The sequence below is a fragment of the Gallus gallus genome, chromosome 17 (assembly GCF_016699485.2).
Source record: "Gallus gallus isolate bGalGal1 chromosome 17, bGalGal1.mat.broiler.GRCg7b, whole genome shotgun sequence".
NCBI lineage: Eukaryota > Metazoa > Chordata > Aves > Galliformes > Phasianidae > Gallus > Gallus gallus.
This window is the reverse complement of record NC_052548.1, coordinates 1,858,531-1,876,752: the sequence shown is the minus strand read 5'-3', so window position 1 is coordinate 1,876,752 and position 18,222 is coordinate 1,858,531. Positions and strand designations below refer to the sequence as shown.

The 18,222-nt window shown below is 49.5% G+C and overlaps 1 protein-coding gene across 4 annotated transcripts in view; it reads left to right on the top strand.

Moving 5' to 3' along the window:
• Positions 1-2,695: 2,695 nt before the first annotated feature.
• ZNF618 (zinc finger protein 618) overlaps positions 2,696-18,222 on the top strand; it is a 145,294-nt gene continuing 129,767 nt past the window's right edge. For 3 of the 4 annotated variants that reach the window (XM_040649200.2, XM_040649191.2, XM_015279638.4), the window contains exon 1: positions 3,021-16,974. In XM_040649200.2, the coding sequence (XP_040505134.1) occupies positions 16,555-16,974 (420 nt within the window). In that variant the 5' untranslated portion in view covers positions 3,021-16,554. Of the gene's footprint in view, positions 2,850-3,020; positions 16,975-18,222 lie in introns of those variants that run through there. The other variant, XM_015279648.4, reaches the window with a different exon arrangement.

Genomic DNA, 18,222 nt, shown 5'->3' with positions numbered 1-18,222 from the left:
GCTGGTCTCACAAATATCTTTGCAGATAGGGGCGGTGTATAAATAGCCATTTTGCCATTTCCTGATTGTGGTTTGCCTTATTTATGGCAGAGCACGAGAAGCGCTCAGCACTTTGCTTGGGCACAGGGCTGGACTGCAGCACTTCAGATGCAGAGTTTGAGCTTTGGAGAGGACACCGACACAAACAGATCCTTTGCTGTCTGTCAGGATGGCCGTCAGTGCAGATGAGTGAGCTCTGAGGTGCGATTTAGCATCACAAGCACTAGATTTACTTCTCAAGCTATTGATAATTTACTTCTCCTGGGAAATGTGCCGCAGGAAGGGGCTCTTGCAGCAGTGCCTGATACAGAATTCCCATCACCTGGCTGGGCTTTGCCTCCAGGAGGGCATAGCTTCATCCTCGGCTGTGCCCTGAAACACGGCTTCCAGGGGCTGTGCCATCTCCCCACCTGGCCCAGCCACCGGCCTTCTGCTGCTGTCAGGCAGAAGTTTGTGGTGTGGTACACAGACTCCCAGGGCAAACTCCCAGGGCACCCCATCATCTCATGACAGATGCTGTAAGGGCTGGGATGCTCACACAGAATGGACACCGTGCTGCCTGCCTTACAGACACACCGTGGTGATGCACACAGCTACAGTACCACAACTGGTAACCAAGCTTGCAGAGCAGCCCTCTTACATATGTCTGCTATGACAATCTTTAGCCATATTAGCACGGCCAGGACATCACCTCCTGCAGCACATGGATGGAAGCGGGGCAGCATTCCCAGCCCGGAGCAGCTGCAGAGCTTTCTGGAGAACGGTGAAGTCCTGCTGCCCCTTTTAGCAGATAGGAAAGCAGAGGAACACAAAGATCCCAGGCTGGGAGTGCGGGGCTGCAGGGAGCATTGCTGTGCCCTCTGCCTGCAGCCAGGAGGGGAATATAATGGGAGAACAGACACTGAAAGTCAGAAGGTCATTTCTGAAGGGGCCGTTCAGCAGCTGTCACCCAGCGCAGCTCTGAGGATGCTTAAGCAGTGAGGGTGTGGGTTTGCAGGTGCCACAGCACAGCCGAAGCAGAACGCAGCTGGGGAGCCCAGGTACTGACATCAGACCCAGAACCGGCAGTGATGCCATGGCAGTTGGACAGACAGAGCAAAATTCCGCACGGAAAAGGCCTGCTTGGTGTTTCTGGCAGTTTCCCATTTGCTGCTGAGCTTCTACATCCATTCTGTACCCACAGTCAGAAGGCAGGAGAGGGTCTGGAGAGGCGCATTGGGTAAGGCAGCATCCCAAACACAACTACGCCTTTTGTTCTTTTCCTTCCAGCTCTTCCTCCAACTGTATCACACCATGCCTTAAACACTGCGTTGTGCACATCCTCGGGGGTCTCCTGTTTGCACTCACGCCACGTTGAAAGAGCTGACAACCCGAGCTTCCATCCGTGCTCATTCGAGAGCCATCTCCCCTTCCCAGCCTCCCCACCATCTCCCCAGCCCCTTTGCTTTCATTGAGCTCCGTAATGTCACAGTCCTCTGGTAGAGCATTTCAGAATGAAATCCCCACCAAAGAGGCAAAAAACCCAAAGATGTGTGTTTCTCAATATCTGGGAAGCTGCCTTTGGTGTGAGCAATGAGAATGAAGGCAGCGCTCGGCTCCCAGCCTCGTGGAGCTGTGGGGTCTTTGCGGGCCGGGCCGGGGAAACCCGGCAGCGCAATTATTTCATTGATACCATTAATAACTATTTTTTGGCAATGCTTCGCAAGGGAGACAGACGCCAGGTAGGCGCAGGATCTAACGATGTACAGTTAACACTGAGTGTTTTCCACGGGGGGAAAAGTGCCACTTCTTTAACGAATGCTTTCTTTTCTTCCTCTTCTTCTTTTTTTTTCTTTCTTTTTCTTTTCTTTTTTTTTTTTTTTTTTTGCCGTGCAAATTTCGCCGGGCAGCGCTGAGCGCGGTGGGGATGTGCGGGGAAAAGCGCTCTGGCAGAGGGAGACGGGACGAGTTTCCCGTGAGGATGGAGAAAGGCTTTAACAGCGTGAGAGACTTCTCCAAAGCGCGGAGGAGGGGGCACTGCGTTCCGGAGCTTCGGGGCTCCGCGGTGCCGGGCGCTGTGCGGGGATCCGCCGCCCGCTTCTCCCCGCAGGGCCGCGCCCGTCCCGTCCCGCGGCGGACCCGGAGTTCCCCCGCGCCGCCCCGAAATAAAAGCCGGGGCTCGGAGCCGCGCGCGCCCCTGGCAGCCACCGGGGCCGCTTTTCCTCCCCGCGGCGCGGAGCGGCCCCGAGCTCGCCGGGCGGCGGTCGGGCCGGGGCCGGAGCCGGAGCGGGGCAGAGAGGCGCTACGCTGCGCGGCGGTGCCCGGCGCGGGGCCGGGCCGGGCCGGAGCCGCGCGGGGGCGGAGGGCAGAGCGGGGCCGTCCGGCGGCGCGGCGCGGCTCCCGCGCTGGGCCAGACTCAGCCCCTTTCTCCCGGCGCCGCCGGCTGCGAGCGCGCTGCGGCTGGAGCTGCCCCCAGAGCGGCTCCGTGATGGCGGCGGCGGCGCGGGCTCGGCAGCGGGAGGCGCCCGCCCAGCCCTGCGCGCCGCGCCGCTAGCGGCAGCGCCCGTGTGCCCGCGGCGGCCGCCCCGGCCCATGCCCCCGGGGGGAAGGGGGGCTGCAGCAGCCCGGCGAGCCGCCCACCCGCGCAGCGGGGGCATCGCCCCCACTCGCCGCTCCTGGGAGGGCGGAAAGGAGGCAGCGGCGGCGGCGGAGGCATTGTGCGCGGCGGATCGCAGGCCCCGGCGGCGCGGGGCTCGCCTGCCTCCCGCCCCAGCCCCATGAACCGGCCGGACGGCTCCGCTCCGGCGGCGGCGGCGGCGACGGGAGCGCAGGTACGCGGCGGCCGGGCCGGGCCGGGCGGCGTGTCCCCGGGGGGAGGCGGAGGGAGCGGGGAGGGAGGGAGGGCGGCAGCCGCAGCCGCCCCGTCGCGGAGCCCCCGCCGGCGGCGCTTTGGCGCAGTGCGCGGGGGGCGCCGCCGGGGCGCCGAGCCCCGTTCAACCGCGGCCCTCCCGGCCCGTCCGCGCCGCGCGGAAAACAAAGCGGCGCCCGGAGCGGCCATGGCGGGGACAGCCCGGCCGAGCGCTGCCTCCGCGGCCCGGCCCGGCGCCCGCTGCCCGCTCCCCCGCCGCCCTGCCCGGCCCCGCGTCCGCGTCCCTCCCGGAGCTTCTGCCCCCCTCCATCCCGTCTCCTGGTGTTGATTTTTATTTCCCCCCCCCCCCTTCACTCCAACCCTCCTCATTTTCCTCCCGAGCGCCGGGGTGTTTTTTTTTTTTTTTTAATTTTTTAATTTTTTTTTTTATTTTTTAAAAATATTTTTCCATTAAAACGACGCCACCTAGAGGAGACTATTTCGTAAATAAGGGGAAAAAAAAAAGAAATTAAAATTGCAAAAAAAAAAAAAAAAAAAGCAATATTCAGCTCTTTCTGATTTAGCAGAAAGTTGGCGCCGGGAGGGGCGGGGGGGCGCGGATCTGATTTCGGTCTGTTTCTAAGCCAAACCTGTAATGTGGAAATGGAAATTAAGCTGAATTTGAATGAATTCTGTTTTTTTTTTTTTTTTTTCAATTTTTTTAATTTTTTTTTTTTTTACTCCCCTTTTTATCCCCTTTTTTTCGGGGGGGTGGGGGGAGGGATGGGATGTCGCTGTGGGCTTTGGGCTGGGGGGGGAACTCCTGGAGTTGGATGCAGGCGGCCCCTCCGATGGCTGCCACGGAACGCTCACTTTCCCAAAGTGGGAGCAATTAGGAATTGTACTTCATTGTAATTTTGAACTTGCACGCTGCGCCAGAATTGGGGTTTGCTGCAGTGCTGGAAGTGGTTTGTGTCAAACCAGGAGTTTTGCAGGAAAATTGGAGCGTAGAAAATTGGCTGTGGACACACCCCGGGTTTTATTTATTTTATTTTTTATTTTTTTTGGGGGGGGGGGGGGTGATTTTGGATTTCATGCAGAACTGCTCTGAAACAATGAGATTGTGAGCAGAGCCCGGGGACGGCGGGGTGGGCAGAGCCGGGACTCAGATGGCAGATTGGTTTTTGAATTTCTTGGCTTTCCGGATGGTTTCTGCTGCCATCATTAAAGCAGTTTCCAGTGTTTAATTTCCTATTTCGTTTGTCAAGGAAAAAAAAAAAAAAAAAAAAAAAGAGAAATTTCCATAGGAGGTTTTTTCTTTTTTTTTTTTCCTCCTTTTTGTTTTTCTCTTTTTTTTTTTTTCTTTTTTTTGTTTTTCTTTTTTTCAACCCACTGCAACAACTCCAGATCCGGTGCATCTGATCCATCTGCGTTTGCACACGTTTGGTGGGAGCTCCGCCATGACATTGTGAATGTGCATAATTAACAATCTGAAGGGAAAAAAAAAAAAAATTAATTGCAGATTTTTTAATTTTTTTTTTTTTTCCCCAAATTGCAAACCCGAAGTGCTTGGGAAGGGCGCTGCTTTTGGAGGAGGTTTTTCCCAATTCCAGACTGCTTCTTTTCCTTGCCTGCCCTGCAAAACCTTCCTGGAGTTTGGGGTGGAAGTGTTTTTCTTTTCCCCTTTTCTCCTAAATCGGCGCTGGGCGCGCGGTGTTGTGCTGTTGGAGGAGTTCAGGGCTGTGCGGGGACCGCTTGTTTTTGTAGGGTTGCCCTTGAATAGTGGGGGTCTTGGTATTGATCTTTCAAAAATAAATGACAAAAGAGCTCCGAAACATGCATTGTTTCAATAAAAAGCAATATGGGAGAGAGGGACCCATGGCCTTTCCACCCAAAAGTGGGGGAGGGAGAGGAAGGGAACGATGAGGTCAACGTTGAGTTTTACCAACCTTGACACAGTCTCCTCTCTAAAATGGGGACAAAATAGCAAGATGGCTGGCGCTGCTCTGGGCTCTGCTCCACAGCTGCTGCAGTTTTTCTTTTTCTTTTTTTTTCTTTTTTTTTTTTTCCTGAAAAAAAGCTTTTTTTTTTTTTTGCTTTTTTTCTCTTTTTTTTCTCTCTCTCTTTTTTTTTTTTTTTCTTTTTTGCTTTTCCTGTATAATTTTGGTACTCCCGGAGTTTTGCAGAGCTGCGGGGTGCTGACGGGCGGCTGCTTCAGGGAAATTAAATTTCAGTCTGGGATGAATTTTCAAATCTCAATCTCAGAGCTCTGAAAAGTTTCTGTTTTAATTGGATTTCGCTGTAATTCGATCTTTCCTTGAAATGAAGCTGAAAAATTGAAGGACTCGGGGCTGGTTTCCCCCCTCTGCTCCTGTTTATTTTGCATTTCTCAAAGGGGGGGGCAATGGAAAGGACTGGGATTCCTCCTGGGGGGAGGAGATTGCGCTCCCAAATGTCAACTCCACATTTTTTTTTATTTTTGCGTTTATTTCCCCCTCCCCCTTCCAGCCCTCCTCCTGAACCTTTTTTAGCACATGCCGGATTAAGGACCACGGTGCGCAGACAGAGAGGGGGCAGAAATGACCCACCGGTTTCCACGTCGGATGAGACAATCCCCGACTGTGTTTTCATTGCTGCTTTCAGGCAGGGAGCCGCAGCGCAGTGCCTTCCCCGTGTTGTTTTACACCAGGAATCCCTCCCTCGCCCCCCAGGTTTCACCCCCTCTGTGGCTGTACCAAAAGAAGCCGCTTAGCTTCCATTTTTATTTTTGTTTTTGGTAAATTTAAATTTTAATTTATTTTAGGTTTCACTCGGTTTCTCCCAGCAGTGCCTTTTGCTGATGCTTTTTCTCTCCCCCTCCGCCCCCCAGCACCCTCACTTGGAGGTTTGGGGTTGTGCTTTTGGGGGGTGCGGGAGTTGGAGGTGGGGGGGGGGGGGGGGTTGAATTGAATTAGAGATAATGGCATATATTCCCGTTTTGGGTCAGAAATGGTACGTTTTAGGGTTTTATCTCTGAAGTTTCTCGTGGTCTCTTAGAATATCAGACTTGGGACTGGTTTGTACGCGCTGTGCTGAGGATGGGCGGGCAGTCCGCAGGTGGTACCACAGGTTGGGGTTTGGGATGCGGTGCCATAGAGCTGGGCTGCAACTCATGGGGATGTGCTTGAACTCCTTTACTAACTTTAATCAGTTTCATTTGAAAACAGCTCCCATGATGTGCTCCACTGGTGATAGAAAGCCACAATTTAAGTTACAGCGGGTTCCTCAGTCTAAACTTGCTGCATGCTGACATCCTTCCAGAAGGACCCTCCTTCTGCTTGGGGTCTCTTTGCACAATTTCTCATTGCAGTCTGCTTCCAAAAGACTTTTTTACTATTTTATGTTGTGGAACACTGGTCAGTATTTATCATTTTAAGTGATGTGAAGGAGCCACCCCAGCACAGCAATACCAGCTCAGCTCAGCGCAGGACCAATGTGTTTCTGTAGAAAGATTTTCACCCGGTCCTCAGCGAGCGATGGAAATAGACACAACATTATTAAAGTAGTAGATAATATTTACACAAGCGCTGTATAAAATGTTACGATCCTACTTGCAGAACTCCGGGATGATTTAAATACAGTTCACTGCCATAATGCCGTGAGCAGCACCGGTCTCAGTGCAATCACGTGGGCCGGTGATGTACAGTCAGTTTGCAGTTTCGCAAGCACAGTACTGAAATTGGGGTTCTATAAATTAGATTTAATTATTATTTTTTCGATTTTATTTTGGCAGCCTGCACTAGGAGGAATTTGGGGGTTGTACCCTGAAGGCCATTTAGATTTTGGAAGCAATGCGGTGCAGGGCAGAGGGATAACTTAGCCAGGGAGCTTCTGTGGCCGTGCTGTGTGTGTGAGGCCTGCTGGGTGTGCAGCAGGGAGTGCTGGCTGGGTCACGTTGTTCTCTGCTGGTACTGCCCGGGGTTCTGCAGTTCATGCTCTGCTCCGTGAGCTGCTCCAATTCCTGCTTGGTCCACACAGACAACTGTGGCGTGCTGATTGTGCTACTTCAGGAGTGGAAAACCCTAAAGTGAATGGGGTTGATCACACAGTGCGTGCCCAGCAATGTGTCTTTGGCATCTTGTGCGCAGAAATAGGCCCTGCTTGTAGACAGGGGCACAACCAGTGGCAGAAAGCGCCTTTGCAGAGCCTGCGAGCGTGGCTGGAGGTTGTGGTCCCTTTTTGGTAAGGAGCACAGATAAATGGCACTGGGAGGTGTTTATTTCTTGTAATCTCTGTATTTCTGAGCTGTTACAACTGCAGTGTTTTTTTGAAAGTGTGCATTCAGTTTGGGCATACTGCGCTTCCTAGGGAAGAAGTTTCTAATTTTTTAAAGGTCTTTTATGGATTAATTGCTAGTCATCTGCCTCCTTTTTGCTTTTGTTTAGTTCCTTGAATGTCTCTTGATTATTCTGTACTATGTGATGCCAATTTAGTGGTTAACTGGTATGCAAACTACATCTGGACGTGTTGACTTTGCATTAACAATCATTGATTTGTCTGGAGCAAGGGAATAGGAATGAATGATGCTGTTTACCGTGGATAGTATATGAAAAATAACCATTTGCAACGTATCTTTCACCAGTGGCATGCAGCGCTGGTGCAACTTGTCATAGAAGCTGTGCCTCATCAGCAGCCTCGTGAGAGCTGAATTTTAAGCTTTAGCACCAGGAGGGGGAAAAAGACACAGGGAAGCAGCCACACAGCCCTGAGCTGATGGAGCTCAGAGAGCACCGGGACACCACTCAGCCCTAGGGTTGGGGTTTGGGTGGGGGTCAGGTTGGGCTCAGTGATCCCTGTGGGTACCATCCAACTTGGGATATCCTTTGATTTCATGAAAAACAGTATATACACGTTTATTCTCTTCAAAAGAAAGGAAAGGCTGAAGGACCTTCCCGAACAGCATGTCCCTTCCCAAGGTGCATTCTGGAGACATCAAATGATTTATAAAGGCAGGGTTGCCTTCCCTTGGTTGATGTTGGTTATTTACACCTTGAATCTTCCTTCTCCACCTGCAGTCTTGGGCCTTGTCTGCTGTGCCACTGGTGGGGTTTTGGTGCTGTGTGAGGTTGGGTGTGAGCATTGGCCTTTTCCTTGGACTTCAGTCAGCGGGCTTGGCTCTTTGCACACAGGAGTTGCTCTGGAGTTTGCATGTGCCAGCTGGGTACCAAAAGGATGGATATAGGTAGCCTCCTGAGATGTGGATGTTGTGTCCTGACAATATTTAGGGTGTAAATGCACGTGTAAGAAAGCATTGCTGCAAAGATGTTTCTCATGCAGAGGCCTTTTGGGAGAGGGTGCGACGTTGAGGCTATGAGTGGCGTAGAAGCAACTCTTGATGTTAGCAGATTTGGCCCTGCACCCCTACTTAAACCACTTCTGTGCAGATGTGGAATTAGTTTTGTGCGCTACCTTTAGTTTTTTTGAAGGGGCAACTGATGGGCAGTTGGCTCTGCCGTGTTCACTCATCTGGACACTCGTGCTGATGTACTCAAAGCCTTTGCTCCAACTGAGATGTTATTAGGTAGCTCAGAGAGTGGAATCATGGCAGTTACACAGCTCCCTGTGGAAGTCAGAGCAGCTGAACCCATCAGTCTCTAGGGTCCAGATGACTCCCGGATGAGGTCAGGGCAGTGCTGGAAGCAACGTGGCTGGTTTATGGTAGAACTGCTGGATTGCTCTGGGGCAGTCATGCAGAGGGCCTGGGGCAAAATGCAGTGTGTTCTGGTGGTGGGACCAGTGTCAGCACACCTGGTGTTCTGCTGGGGCAGCTCTTCTCAGGAGTCTTTCTCCTCATTTGTTGTTTCTCTAACCTGTATTGCCAGGGCACTCCTTAATACGCATGTTACAAAGGCTTAGCTGGAGCACTGTACCTGTAAAGATTTAATTACATAGGCAAGGTTCCTCGCTTGTAATTTACAGTACTGCTGTTTGTTTCACATCTATATTTGGCTGGCATAACTTGAAAAATGACACTGGAAGTGGAAAAGCAATGACTGGAGATGATGTGTATCCTGATGCTAGCTGACAAAGGGGAGAAGCCAATATCGGCACACAGAGCAGAGGTGGGGGCTGCTGACGCCGTTAAGGAGCCATTGTGTGTAGGAGGAATCAATACCTGTGTGTATGGTTATGCATACAGACGTGTCTGGAAGGCTGGGTGTATCCATGGAGGACAGAGGGCTCTGGGGAGGCTGGGCACTGCCTGGGCCTTTGGCACTGTACTGGCCAGGCCTCGGGTTGTGAATGTGGGGGCTCAGTGAGCATCGGTATCCTGGGCCTTGCTCAGACCCTGGGAATGGCACTGCATGAGGTTCAGCATCTCAGCAGGGGACAGAATTAAATCACAAAGGGCCAGTGGGATGCTCAGAGGGCCAGACCTCTGTGAAGAAAGGCTGAGGATCTGGGGGTGTTCAGCCTGGAGAAGGGAAGGCTGCGGGGGGACCTCATTGCGGCCTTCCGGTGCTTGAGGGGGGCTTACAAACAGCCGTGCTGTGACTCTGTGGAACCCGGGCCTCTCGCCAGCAGGCCCAGCAGGTCTGCGTGGCACCGCCGCGTCCTCAGGCCTCTGCTCATAATGCAGCAGTTTGGTTTTGCTAGGTGTGTTCAGGCTGCGAGTAATTTTTCGAAAGTTAATTTTTCACTCTGTGTGGGTGTAGGTGTCCTTCCCTGTCTGAAAATAACAGCAGAAGCAAAGTTTTTCAGCAGAACTTGGGTGTGCTTGCGTTGAAGGCCCGTCATTTAGGTTCTGCTTACAGCGTGGGGAGAACGATTTTAGTATAAGCGTTTCATTGCTCTCGGCCTATTTATGGAAGTATTAAACCTCAGTGCTCAAAACTCTGTGGCCGGAGCCGGCAGTGCTGCAGTGCGGGAGGGCTGCGGGGAACGCAGAGCGGGGCGGCCATGAGGAGTGCTCCAAAGCAGATCCCAGAGGTGGCTGTTCTGGTGATTTGTCTTTGTTGTTGTTGTTGTTACTATTTTAACTATGATTCCTTGTATTTAAACTGCTGGATATGCTTTGGGACCAGAGCTGAGATGTGCACGAGCTGCCTTGGTAGAGCCGTATGTAGCTTGAAACCCAAGGGTGGCTGCAGGCATTGGGGTGTAAAGCTGTCACTCGAGGTCTTCAGTCTGGGAGCTGCAAATCTTCAGCTTTTACCAGCATTCCTGATAACTCATCATTTTGAGGATGGGAAGGAAGAGTTGAAAGGATAGAGGATAATTATTTGCTGGAAACATGATACCTTCTCAGATTTCTGTATGCGTTTTTGAAACCCATGTGGAGAGGCACAGCTGGGTTTGGGTGAGGCACATGGTGGAGGAGAACTGGAAACCCCGTTGGGAATCATGGATGGAATCATTTCAGTTGGAAGGAACCCTTAAAGGCTGTCTGGTTCCATTCCCTGCAGTGCAGCGGGACACCCACAGCTCCATCAGTGCTCAGAGTTCCATCCAGCTCTGACCTTGGCTGTCTGCAGGGATGGGGCACCACCACCTCTCAGGACAACCTGTGCAGTGCCTCACTGCCCTTATTGTAAAAAAAACTTCTCCCTTATGACCAGTCTAGATCTCCTTCTTTTAACTGGAAACCAGTTAAACAATTTCCCTTGTGTTATCACGGCCAACCAAGCTAAGGAGTCTGTCCTCCTCCTTCTCACAGCCCTGTAGATACTGACAGGCCACTCTCAGCTCTCTTCTCTTCTTTCTGCAGAGCCCCAGCTCTCAGCCTGTCCTTTCAGGGAGGTGTTCCATCCCTGGGGTCATTTTTGTGTCCCCCCTCTGGATGTGTTCCAAACAGGTCTGCCTCTCTGCTGTACTGAGGACTCCACATGTGGATACAGTAATCACTGGGATTGCTCTGAGCATTCAGGTGGTGCCATCAGCAGGAGCTCACGATGGGATCTCAAGGTGCTCGAGTGCATCCTGGGGACAGCAGTGCTGACAATGGCATCTGGAATGGGTGAAGACCAGTGGTCAGTGGCCCTTATGCTGCAAGGATGAATGTGAGCTGGCGGGATGGGCCGGAGATGAACATTGTTGGCTAAGGAATTAATTTTGACTTTTTTTTTTTATGTTAGACTGTTTCATGGCATGTGGCTTCGGTTATCTGCTCGTGGTTAATGCCACCAAAGCATGCTGCATACTGAGCTGAGGGAGGGATATTTTTACCTTCTTATCTGTCTTTATTTTAAAGATCTACAAATTTGGGTGGGTGGTGATAACAGCAGTTAGAATTAGCAGTTCTCCTGAATCATGCTTGGTAGGATATTGCCACAGAGATGGCCCTGGAGGGTGACCCTCTGTTCCCAGGGTTGGGAGGCAGAGTGCATCTGGAGCAAGTTGGTGGGACTGGGATCATCACGTGTGGTCTGAGGGTGGTGGTGCAATTCCTGCTTCTACATATGGGGTATGGATACTGGAGGGATGTGGGAATGAGTCCATTGGAGCACTCTCTGCTCAGTGGATGTGTTCTTGCCATTGGTAGATGAGAAAAAGCATCCCCAAATTGACAAACACAAGAGTCCCTCTTCCTGAAACCTTGCATGTATTTAAATTATTATTATTTTTTTTAACATCTTAATTGGTTTATTTGCTAAAAAGTAAATTTACTGAGAATGGTCCATTGCTTTTGATTTGTGATAATGTTGTGTAGATAGCAGCCACACATTGTGAATGTTTGTCTAACTCGTGTATGTTTGTGCTTTCCTCTCTTACAAAGAACTCTCTGGCCTTCCTATTCCAGCATAAACAGTGCTTGTGTTGCAGTTCATTAGGTGATATTTAAAATGTATAAAATGAAATGTTCCTGTCTACCTTAAGCAGACATATGTCTACGTTTTACAAATTAACCTAATTAAATATATATGTAGAAATCTATGATCCTCGGCTCCGAGCAGAAGATATGCAATTAGCATCCATGGAGCCAGGAAGGAATTTTCCATTTGTGTCTTGACTTTTCCTCATAGGATGTGCTTTTTTTTTTCTTTTTCCTTTTTCTTTCAATGCTTCAAATTTTATTCTGCTTAGGAATTCACACAAGGGCTGGTCCTGCAGGGATTTATGCTCGTGGTTCAATTTCCCCACAAGTATTTTGACTGAAGTCATTAAAATGGTACCCCGGTCCTCTGCTTCAGCCTATCCCTTTGACTCTGCAGGACAGAGGATCTAATTTTGTTAAGAGAATATTATCATGGGGAAAATATCATTCTGGAGGAAAAATGGCACTGGAATATTTACATTTTTCAAGCCTCTTCCTTCCTCCCACCCAAAAATAGAAAAAAAAATTATCTGTCTCCTCTGGATTTATGTAATTTTCAAGTGCTGGGCCAGCATTGTTTCCAAAACACACAGTCCTTCCACCTTAACTCCCTCTATGGCAAGAGGGCCCTGGCGCAATAAATACAAGGAATATATTCCATTAATACACGCTTTCAGACAGAACAGTTCTGGCACCAGAAATAATACATTTTAGTTTCTTTTCTGCCAAAGTGTTTTTTTTTCTCTTTTATTAATTTAGGTTTGATTGTGTTATAATAGTTTGTTATATAAATAACCGTTTGGTGTATTTTGCATCTCAATAGTTGAATGAATTTATTAACAAAAAGCCTTTCTTCCCCTATAAACATCCCCACTGTTACCCAAAGGCACTCCTTCCTAGCAGAACCCACGAAGGGGATGACGTTCCCAGCTCAGCTATTTTAATGATCCCACAAACCAAAAAAAGCCATAGGAAATTTTTTTAAAAGCAAATTGCAGAAACTTCTTTTGTTTTTTTTTTTTTTAGGCCATCGTAACTTCTACACTTTTTGTCCAGTTATTTTTGTTAGGTTTTTCACGTAGTCATAACAGCGAGCCATAAACTCAGAGACTCTGGGGCTGTTCTTTCTTTCTGGGGAAAGTGTAGGGCTTTTAAACTTGACCCAAAATGGAGCAAAACCAACTCAAAGAGCATCCTCTTTGGATGGAGGCTGTGGGGCTGCACACCCAGCAAACACACGGGCTCTGTTACAAATTCCTGTGCGAGGACTATTAATAATTTTGCACAAAGAAGGTGAGATGTTGGATCAGAACCATTTTTTCCCTTTTGGATACCTCTGTGAATTCATCCTCCAGCATTTTCCTTTAACTTTCTGCCCTGCTGCCTTGCACTGGCTGCATTTCGAAGCGTCGTGGAACGTTTGCTCTAAGCACATCTGCAGACATGTCTCTGCAGGAGCTTACTGCTCCCTGTGCTGTCTCAGGTTGGTGCTAGGTGGGTGGATTCTCTCACTCCTCCTGGGTGTTTTTATGCCCTCTGCCATAGGGTGAAGCCTTCTTACATGTGGTGGTCAGGCTTTGGTTTGCGTTGGCTGAGTGGCAGCCAACTTTGTAAGTTAGGAAAGAGTTTGCAGCTCTGTTTTCCGGGCTTTCTTGTGAGCCTACAGCTTTGGCAGCAAGCTCTGCAGGGCAGGACCTGTCTTACACCTGTGTCTGCTGTAACTCCAGGTATGGGACAGATGCCTTATTAATAATAACTTCATTTTCTACTCCAGCAGGTACAGTGCACAGTGGTTTCCTTCTCAGCTCTGTTTCACAGCACTGCACAACCCTGTGGATGCTCCTCAAGTCCCAGCAGTGCTGCAGGCCATCATTAAGCGGGGGTTTCAGTAGCCTTGCATTACTGAGCACCGAGGCAACGAGTTGTGTGCTCACTGTGGCTGCCATTTATTTCAGTAAAGAGGAGCACGAAAGAGATTTGCTCTTCCAGTTCTCTTTCTGCAGTTGTTTTTGAGGCAGGATCACCAGAACTCTTTATGGTGCTGTGTGTTTGGCAGTGCGTGTTGGTGCTTTCTCTGTTCCTTTGCTAATTAATTGTTTCACTTGCCGTGCTGGCCACCATCAGGCTCACACTGCTGGAGGAGTGCCCTCAGCGGCTCCTCAGTTGCTTTTGTGAATGCTAATGGCTAATTTAGATGCCTTTATTTTGTGTGTGCCATTGGGGTTGCTTTTCCCTGGCTGTATTGCTTTGCACGTATCCATGCCGAATTTCAACATCTCTTTTGCTACCTACTTTCCTGCATCATGCGGTCATTCTGCTGCTTGGATTTGGCCTGAGGAGCATCTTGTCCACAGCCTTGGTGACTCCTCATCCCTTTCTCCACATCTCACCTGGTGCACTGAGCAGGTGTCTGCCTGGTCCCTGTTACAGTATCAGACTATTCCTGCCCTTCATTCTCTTTCAATCAGTCGTTAATCAATGAGATGATTTCTTTCTTTCTCCTGTGCGTATGACAGCCCTGTGGGTGCACTTGCTGTAAGAGCCTTTCTAGAGGAAACTTGGCTAAGACTTGAAAATTTGGGTATACTGCATCTCTCACTCATCTTTCTCTACTTGCTCATCCATCCTTTCCAGCTGCCCTAGTAGTTCTGTGAGCTATGGCTGCCTACAAAGCTGTGCTCACTCCTGTTGTGTCCTTTTTGTCAGATATTCTGTTTGTAGTAACTTTTCAGCCACAAAACCCAAGTTCTGCAGTTGTATTCATTGGATCTCTCCTGTAACCCTTCTAAAACCTTGATCACAGAATCATAGAATGGCCTGGGTTGAAAAGGACCACAGTGCTCATCCGGTTCCAACCCCCTGCTATGTGCAGGGTCACCAACCACCAGCCCAGGCTGCCCAGGGCCACATCCAGCCTGGCCTTGAATGCCTGCAGGGATGGGGCATCCACACCTCCTTGGGCAACCTGATACAAGTGAGTTTGTGGTAGCTAGGCAGTGGTAGTAGCTTCATGCCTTTCAGGCTCTTGGATGGATACTCGCCCTGTTGTTGTTCTTGAACTGGTAATTTTGTTAGGTAGGTTTACTTCTTCTGGTGACCCTGTAGTGTGAGGCAGATCCTCACATCACTCCTGATGAAGGAAGAGACCAGAAAGGGAATTCCTGAGCCCTTCCACTGGTGCAAAGAGGTTAAATTTTTAGGCTGTGGTTTTACCTTCCTTCAGTTTTTGATTTATACCAGAATCTGACTTGTGATGCTTATCTGCTTGATTTTGTTATTATTAAAGTTAATTTTTATTCCTTTAATGACCTCTTTCTCAAAATCATTTCTCTTTTTCATTGGCCCCTGATGGCTTCAAATTTAGCTTCAGCGAGTTTACATTCTTCTGTGAGTGTGTTTTTCTGTTTCTAATGGCTCTTTTTACTCTGCTGTTTTAACCAAGCTCACCTGCTGCCTCTCACCTTTTGAACTGCACCGGTGACCTTCCTTTTAAAAAATTCTCCCACTTAAGTTTCCTCTTCTTTAGTTAAATCTTAGCTGAATGTACTTTGTTGCGTGGCTTTTGTGTTGGGAAGAGCTTGGCTTTGAGGTGCTGGGGCACTGCAGCAGAGCTGGGCCTGTGGTCACCCCTCCTGGCTGCTGGGGGTGAGGAGCAGCAGGGTTCAGTGGTGGAGGGAGGACCTCCAACATGCAGCTTCCTCCTGCTTGTGCTATGGGTGGCCATGTGGGACTCGAGGACATTTGCATTTCCTGAAGACATCGTGCAGGGAGGTGAGATAGAGCATGCAGAGCATCGCTCCTGCAGCAGTCAGGTCTCCCTGAACATCCTGAGTTCAGCAAATAGAACTGCAGGAACAACCTGCAGCCTTTCTGGTCTTCTTTGGCATTGCGTAAATGCTGTGGCCATCCTCTGCTCACCAGTGCTGGAGCTGTAGCAGGGTTTGGGGTGGGCTCTGTTCTGTAAGGGTGCTCTGCAGCCCTTGGCCGTGGTGGTCCCCACCAAGCTTCACTCTGCAGTCATCACTCAGCTCCGTCACTGCTGTGTAATTGGGATACAAACTGCAGTGCATTGAGTCTTTTGTTTCCTACCTGAGTTTTATAAATATCTATAAAGTTTTTCAAGGATGCAGTACGCTCATGACCTCATCAATAGAAAATGCTTTACTTAAACTGGGCGTTCTCCTGTGCCTGTTGATTTTCTCAGGCTATAGTTTAAATAGTCCTTTCTATGCTGGCATCTGTTTTCATTTTGGCTTTGTTGGAGTCCCGCTCTCTCGCAAGGGCTCCATCTCCTTTGGCATGAGCCTTGGGACCCTCATCCCCTGCCTGCACCCTCTGGAGAGGCCTGGGATTTCAGCTGAGGGTGCCACGTCGGTCCTGGGTTTTACTTTTCCCCAAACGGTTTGTTTCATTTCCAGGATCTGTTGTCAGTTTTGGTTTTGAAATTTCTCCGAAACTGAATCTCGCATTCCCCTATCCTGCTACCCCCCCCATGCCAGAAACTGCTAAGAATTAAAATAAGGAGGAAAAAAGAAGAATAAAAGGAAGGGATGACAGTTATCCTTGAGTTAGAAGTTATCAAGTGCAGAAAATTGATAAAGGAAGTTAAAAAACACAAGGGAAAAAAATCTGCGACTGTCACTGCAAAGAACAGAAAGAAAATATATCAGGAACAAAAGAAATTCTAATAATGGTTTGTGTAGACTTATCACGACTGAGGAGAGCTAAAACGCATAATAAAGCAGAAAAACTAGACATGTTTAATAAATATTGCTGTTCCCTATTTGTAAAGAAGAGGTGGGATGTATTCGTAGTGCGTGTGCAGAAGGGTTTGCTGCTAAGCAGGGGGTGCTGAGCTGGGAGCTGGAGGAGCATTTTCAGCCGGCATGGGTGGATGCTGTACACAGGGCGCTCCTGGGGGGGGATGGCTGTTGTGCCTCCTTTTTTATTTTATTTATGTTTGTATCCCCTTTTGGGTATCTTGAGACCATTCCAGCAAAGCTGGCAGATGCTGCTGCTGCACCATCTTAGCATGATGGGGAACAGCAGAGCATGGGGTGCACAGAGCGCTGGGAGGGAAGTGATGGGAATGTCGAACAAACTGAGCTCGTTTGTAACAGCAGTGATGGAGGCTGTGCTGAGTGCATGGGCAAACACTGTGATGTCACACAGCATTTGGTTCCAGCAGCCCCTTGTAACATCACACTTGTGTGGAACAGGAGCCGGAGGGTTCGGGTGTACCCTGGAGGCTCAGTGGGGACATGTTGGTCACCAGCTGTCTCAAGGGACCTGCGGGCTCCTGGGGTTCCATCAGGTGAGCTTTGTTGGGTTTGGAGAATCCTAGGATTTGTGCCTTTGGAGGTGGTTGCCCAGTGAGGCTGTGAATGTCCCCTCTGTGGAGGCATTCAAGGCCAGGCTGGATGGGGCTGCGAGCAACCTGGTGTAGAGGGAGGTGTCCCTGCCTATAGCAGGGGGTTGGAACCAGATGATCTTAAAGGTCCGTTCCAACCCAGGCCATTCTATGAGGACCTGTAGGATCCTTTAGGGATGGGGAGGTGGGACAAAGCAGAGATCCCAGAGTAGTCTTGGGGTAGGAAAGGGACATGGCTGCAACAGAAGCAGCAGCACTGAGCCCCTGGGAATGGGGCATTGTGAACTGTGGGTGTGCAGAGCTTTGTGAAAACCACGATTCTCTCTTTTCTTATTGCTCGTGCATTAATACAATATCTATATTCAATTTTTAAGAGATGTTGAAAAGTTGGAGAGGACACAGACTGTGTGGTTGGAGTGAAGCAATTCGGCGAGCCGGGCAAATAGTCATTGGTGTTTGTTCTGAACCATTCTGGGACATGTACTGTATTTTGGGAAACTCCCTGACAATAAGAGAGAACAAAAATCTCACTTGTTGATTCTATCTTCATAGAGCTGGTTCTCTGTGGGGGGAAAATAAAAGGCAGGTAGCAAATAGCCCTTCATTTTAGCGGACCACAAAGCAAGGGACAATACCTGGAAGCTGAATCCAAACGTTCAGATGACAGAATGAAGAAACAAAAATATTTTTAAGAGCAGGAGGTGGAAATTTGGAGCAGCAGGGGAGATTGGCCGTTTGAGCAAACTACCAAGGGAAAGTGTGGACGCTGCAGATCTCCATGCCTTCGCTTATTCTCTGCATCCATGGAATACGTGTTTCAGTGTTTTCTGGCAGAGCTGAGCGGTTAGAAGGGAGAATTGCTGTTATGTTATAAAGAATGGCTATTCTGTGGTTTAAACAAAAGATCTCGCTCTCTGTCCTTCTCTTTTGGTATCCTGTTTCCCAGTGTCCAGCAGCAGATGGCTGGGGAAGGATTATAACGAACAGAGAAAATATTGAGTGAGCCTTTAATATACTTGCTCCTGTCGGATAATGGTGTGGGGACTTCCCGAGCCAGAGCCTGTCTGAACCTCTGTCATTAGCAAGAGAAACTCAATTACTGCTCCCTGCTCACATCCACCGTGGTGCTTGGAAGAGCTCCTGTTCCCCAAACCACATTGTGCTCCTGAGTCTGCCGAACTAAGGATGAAT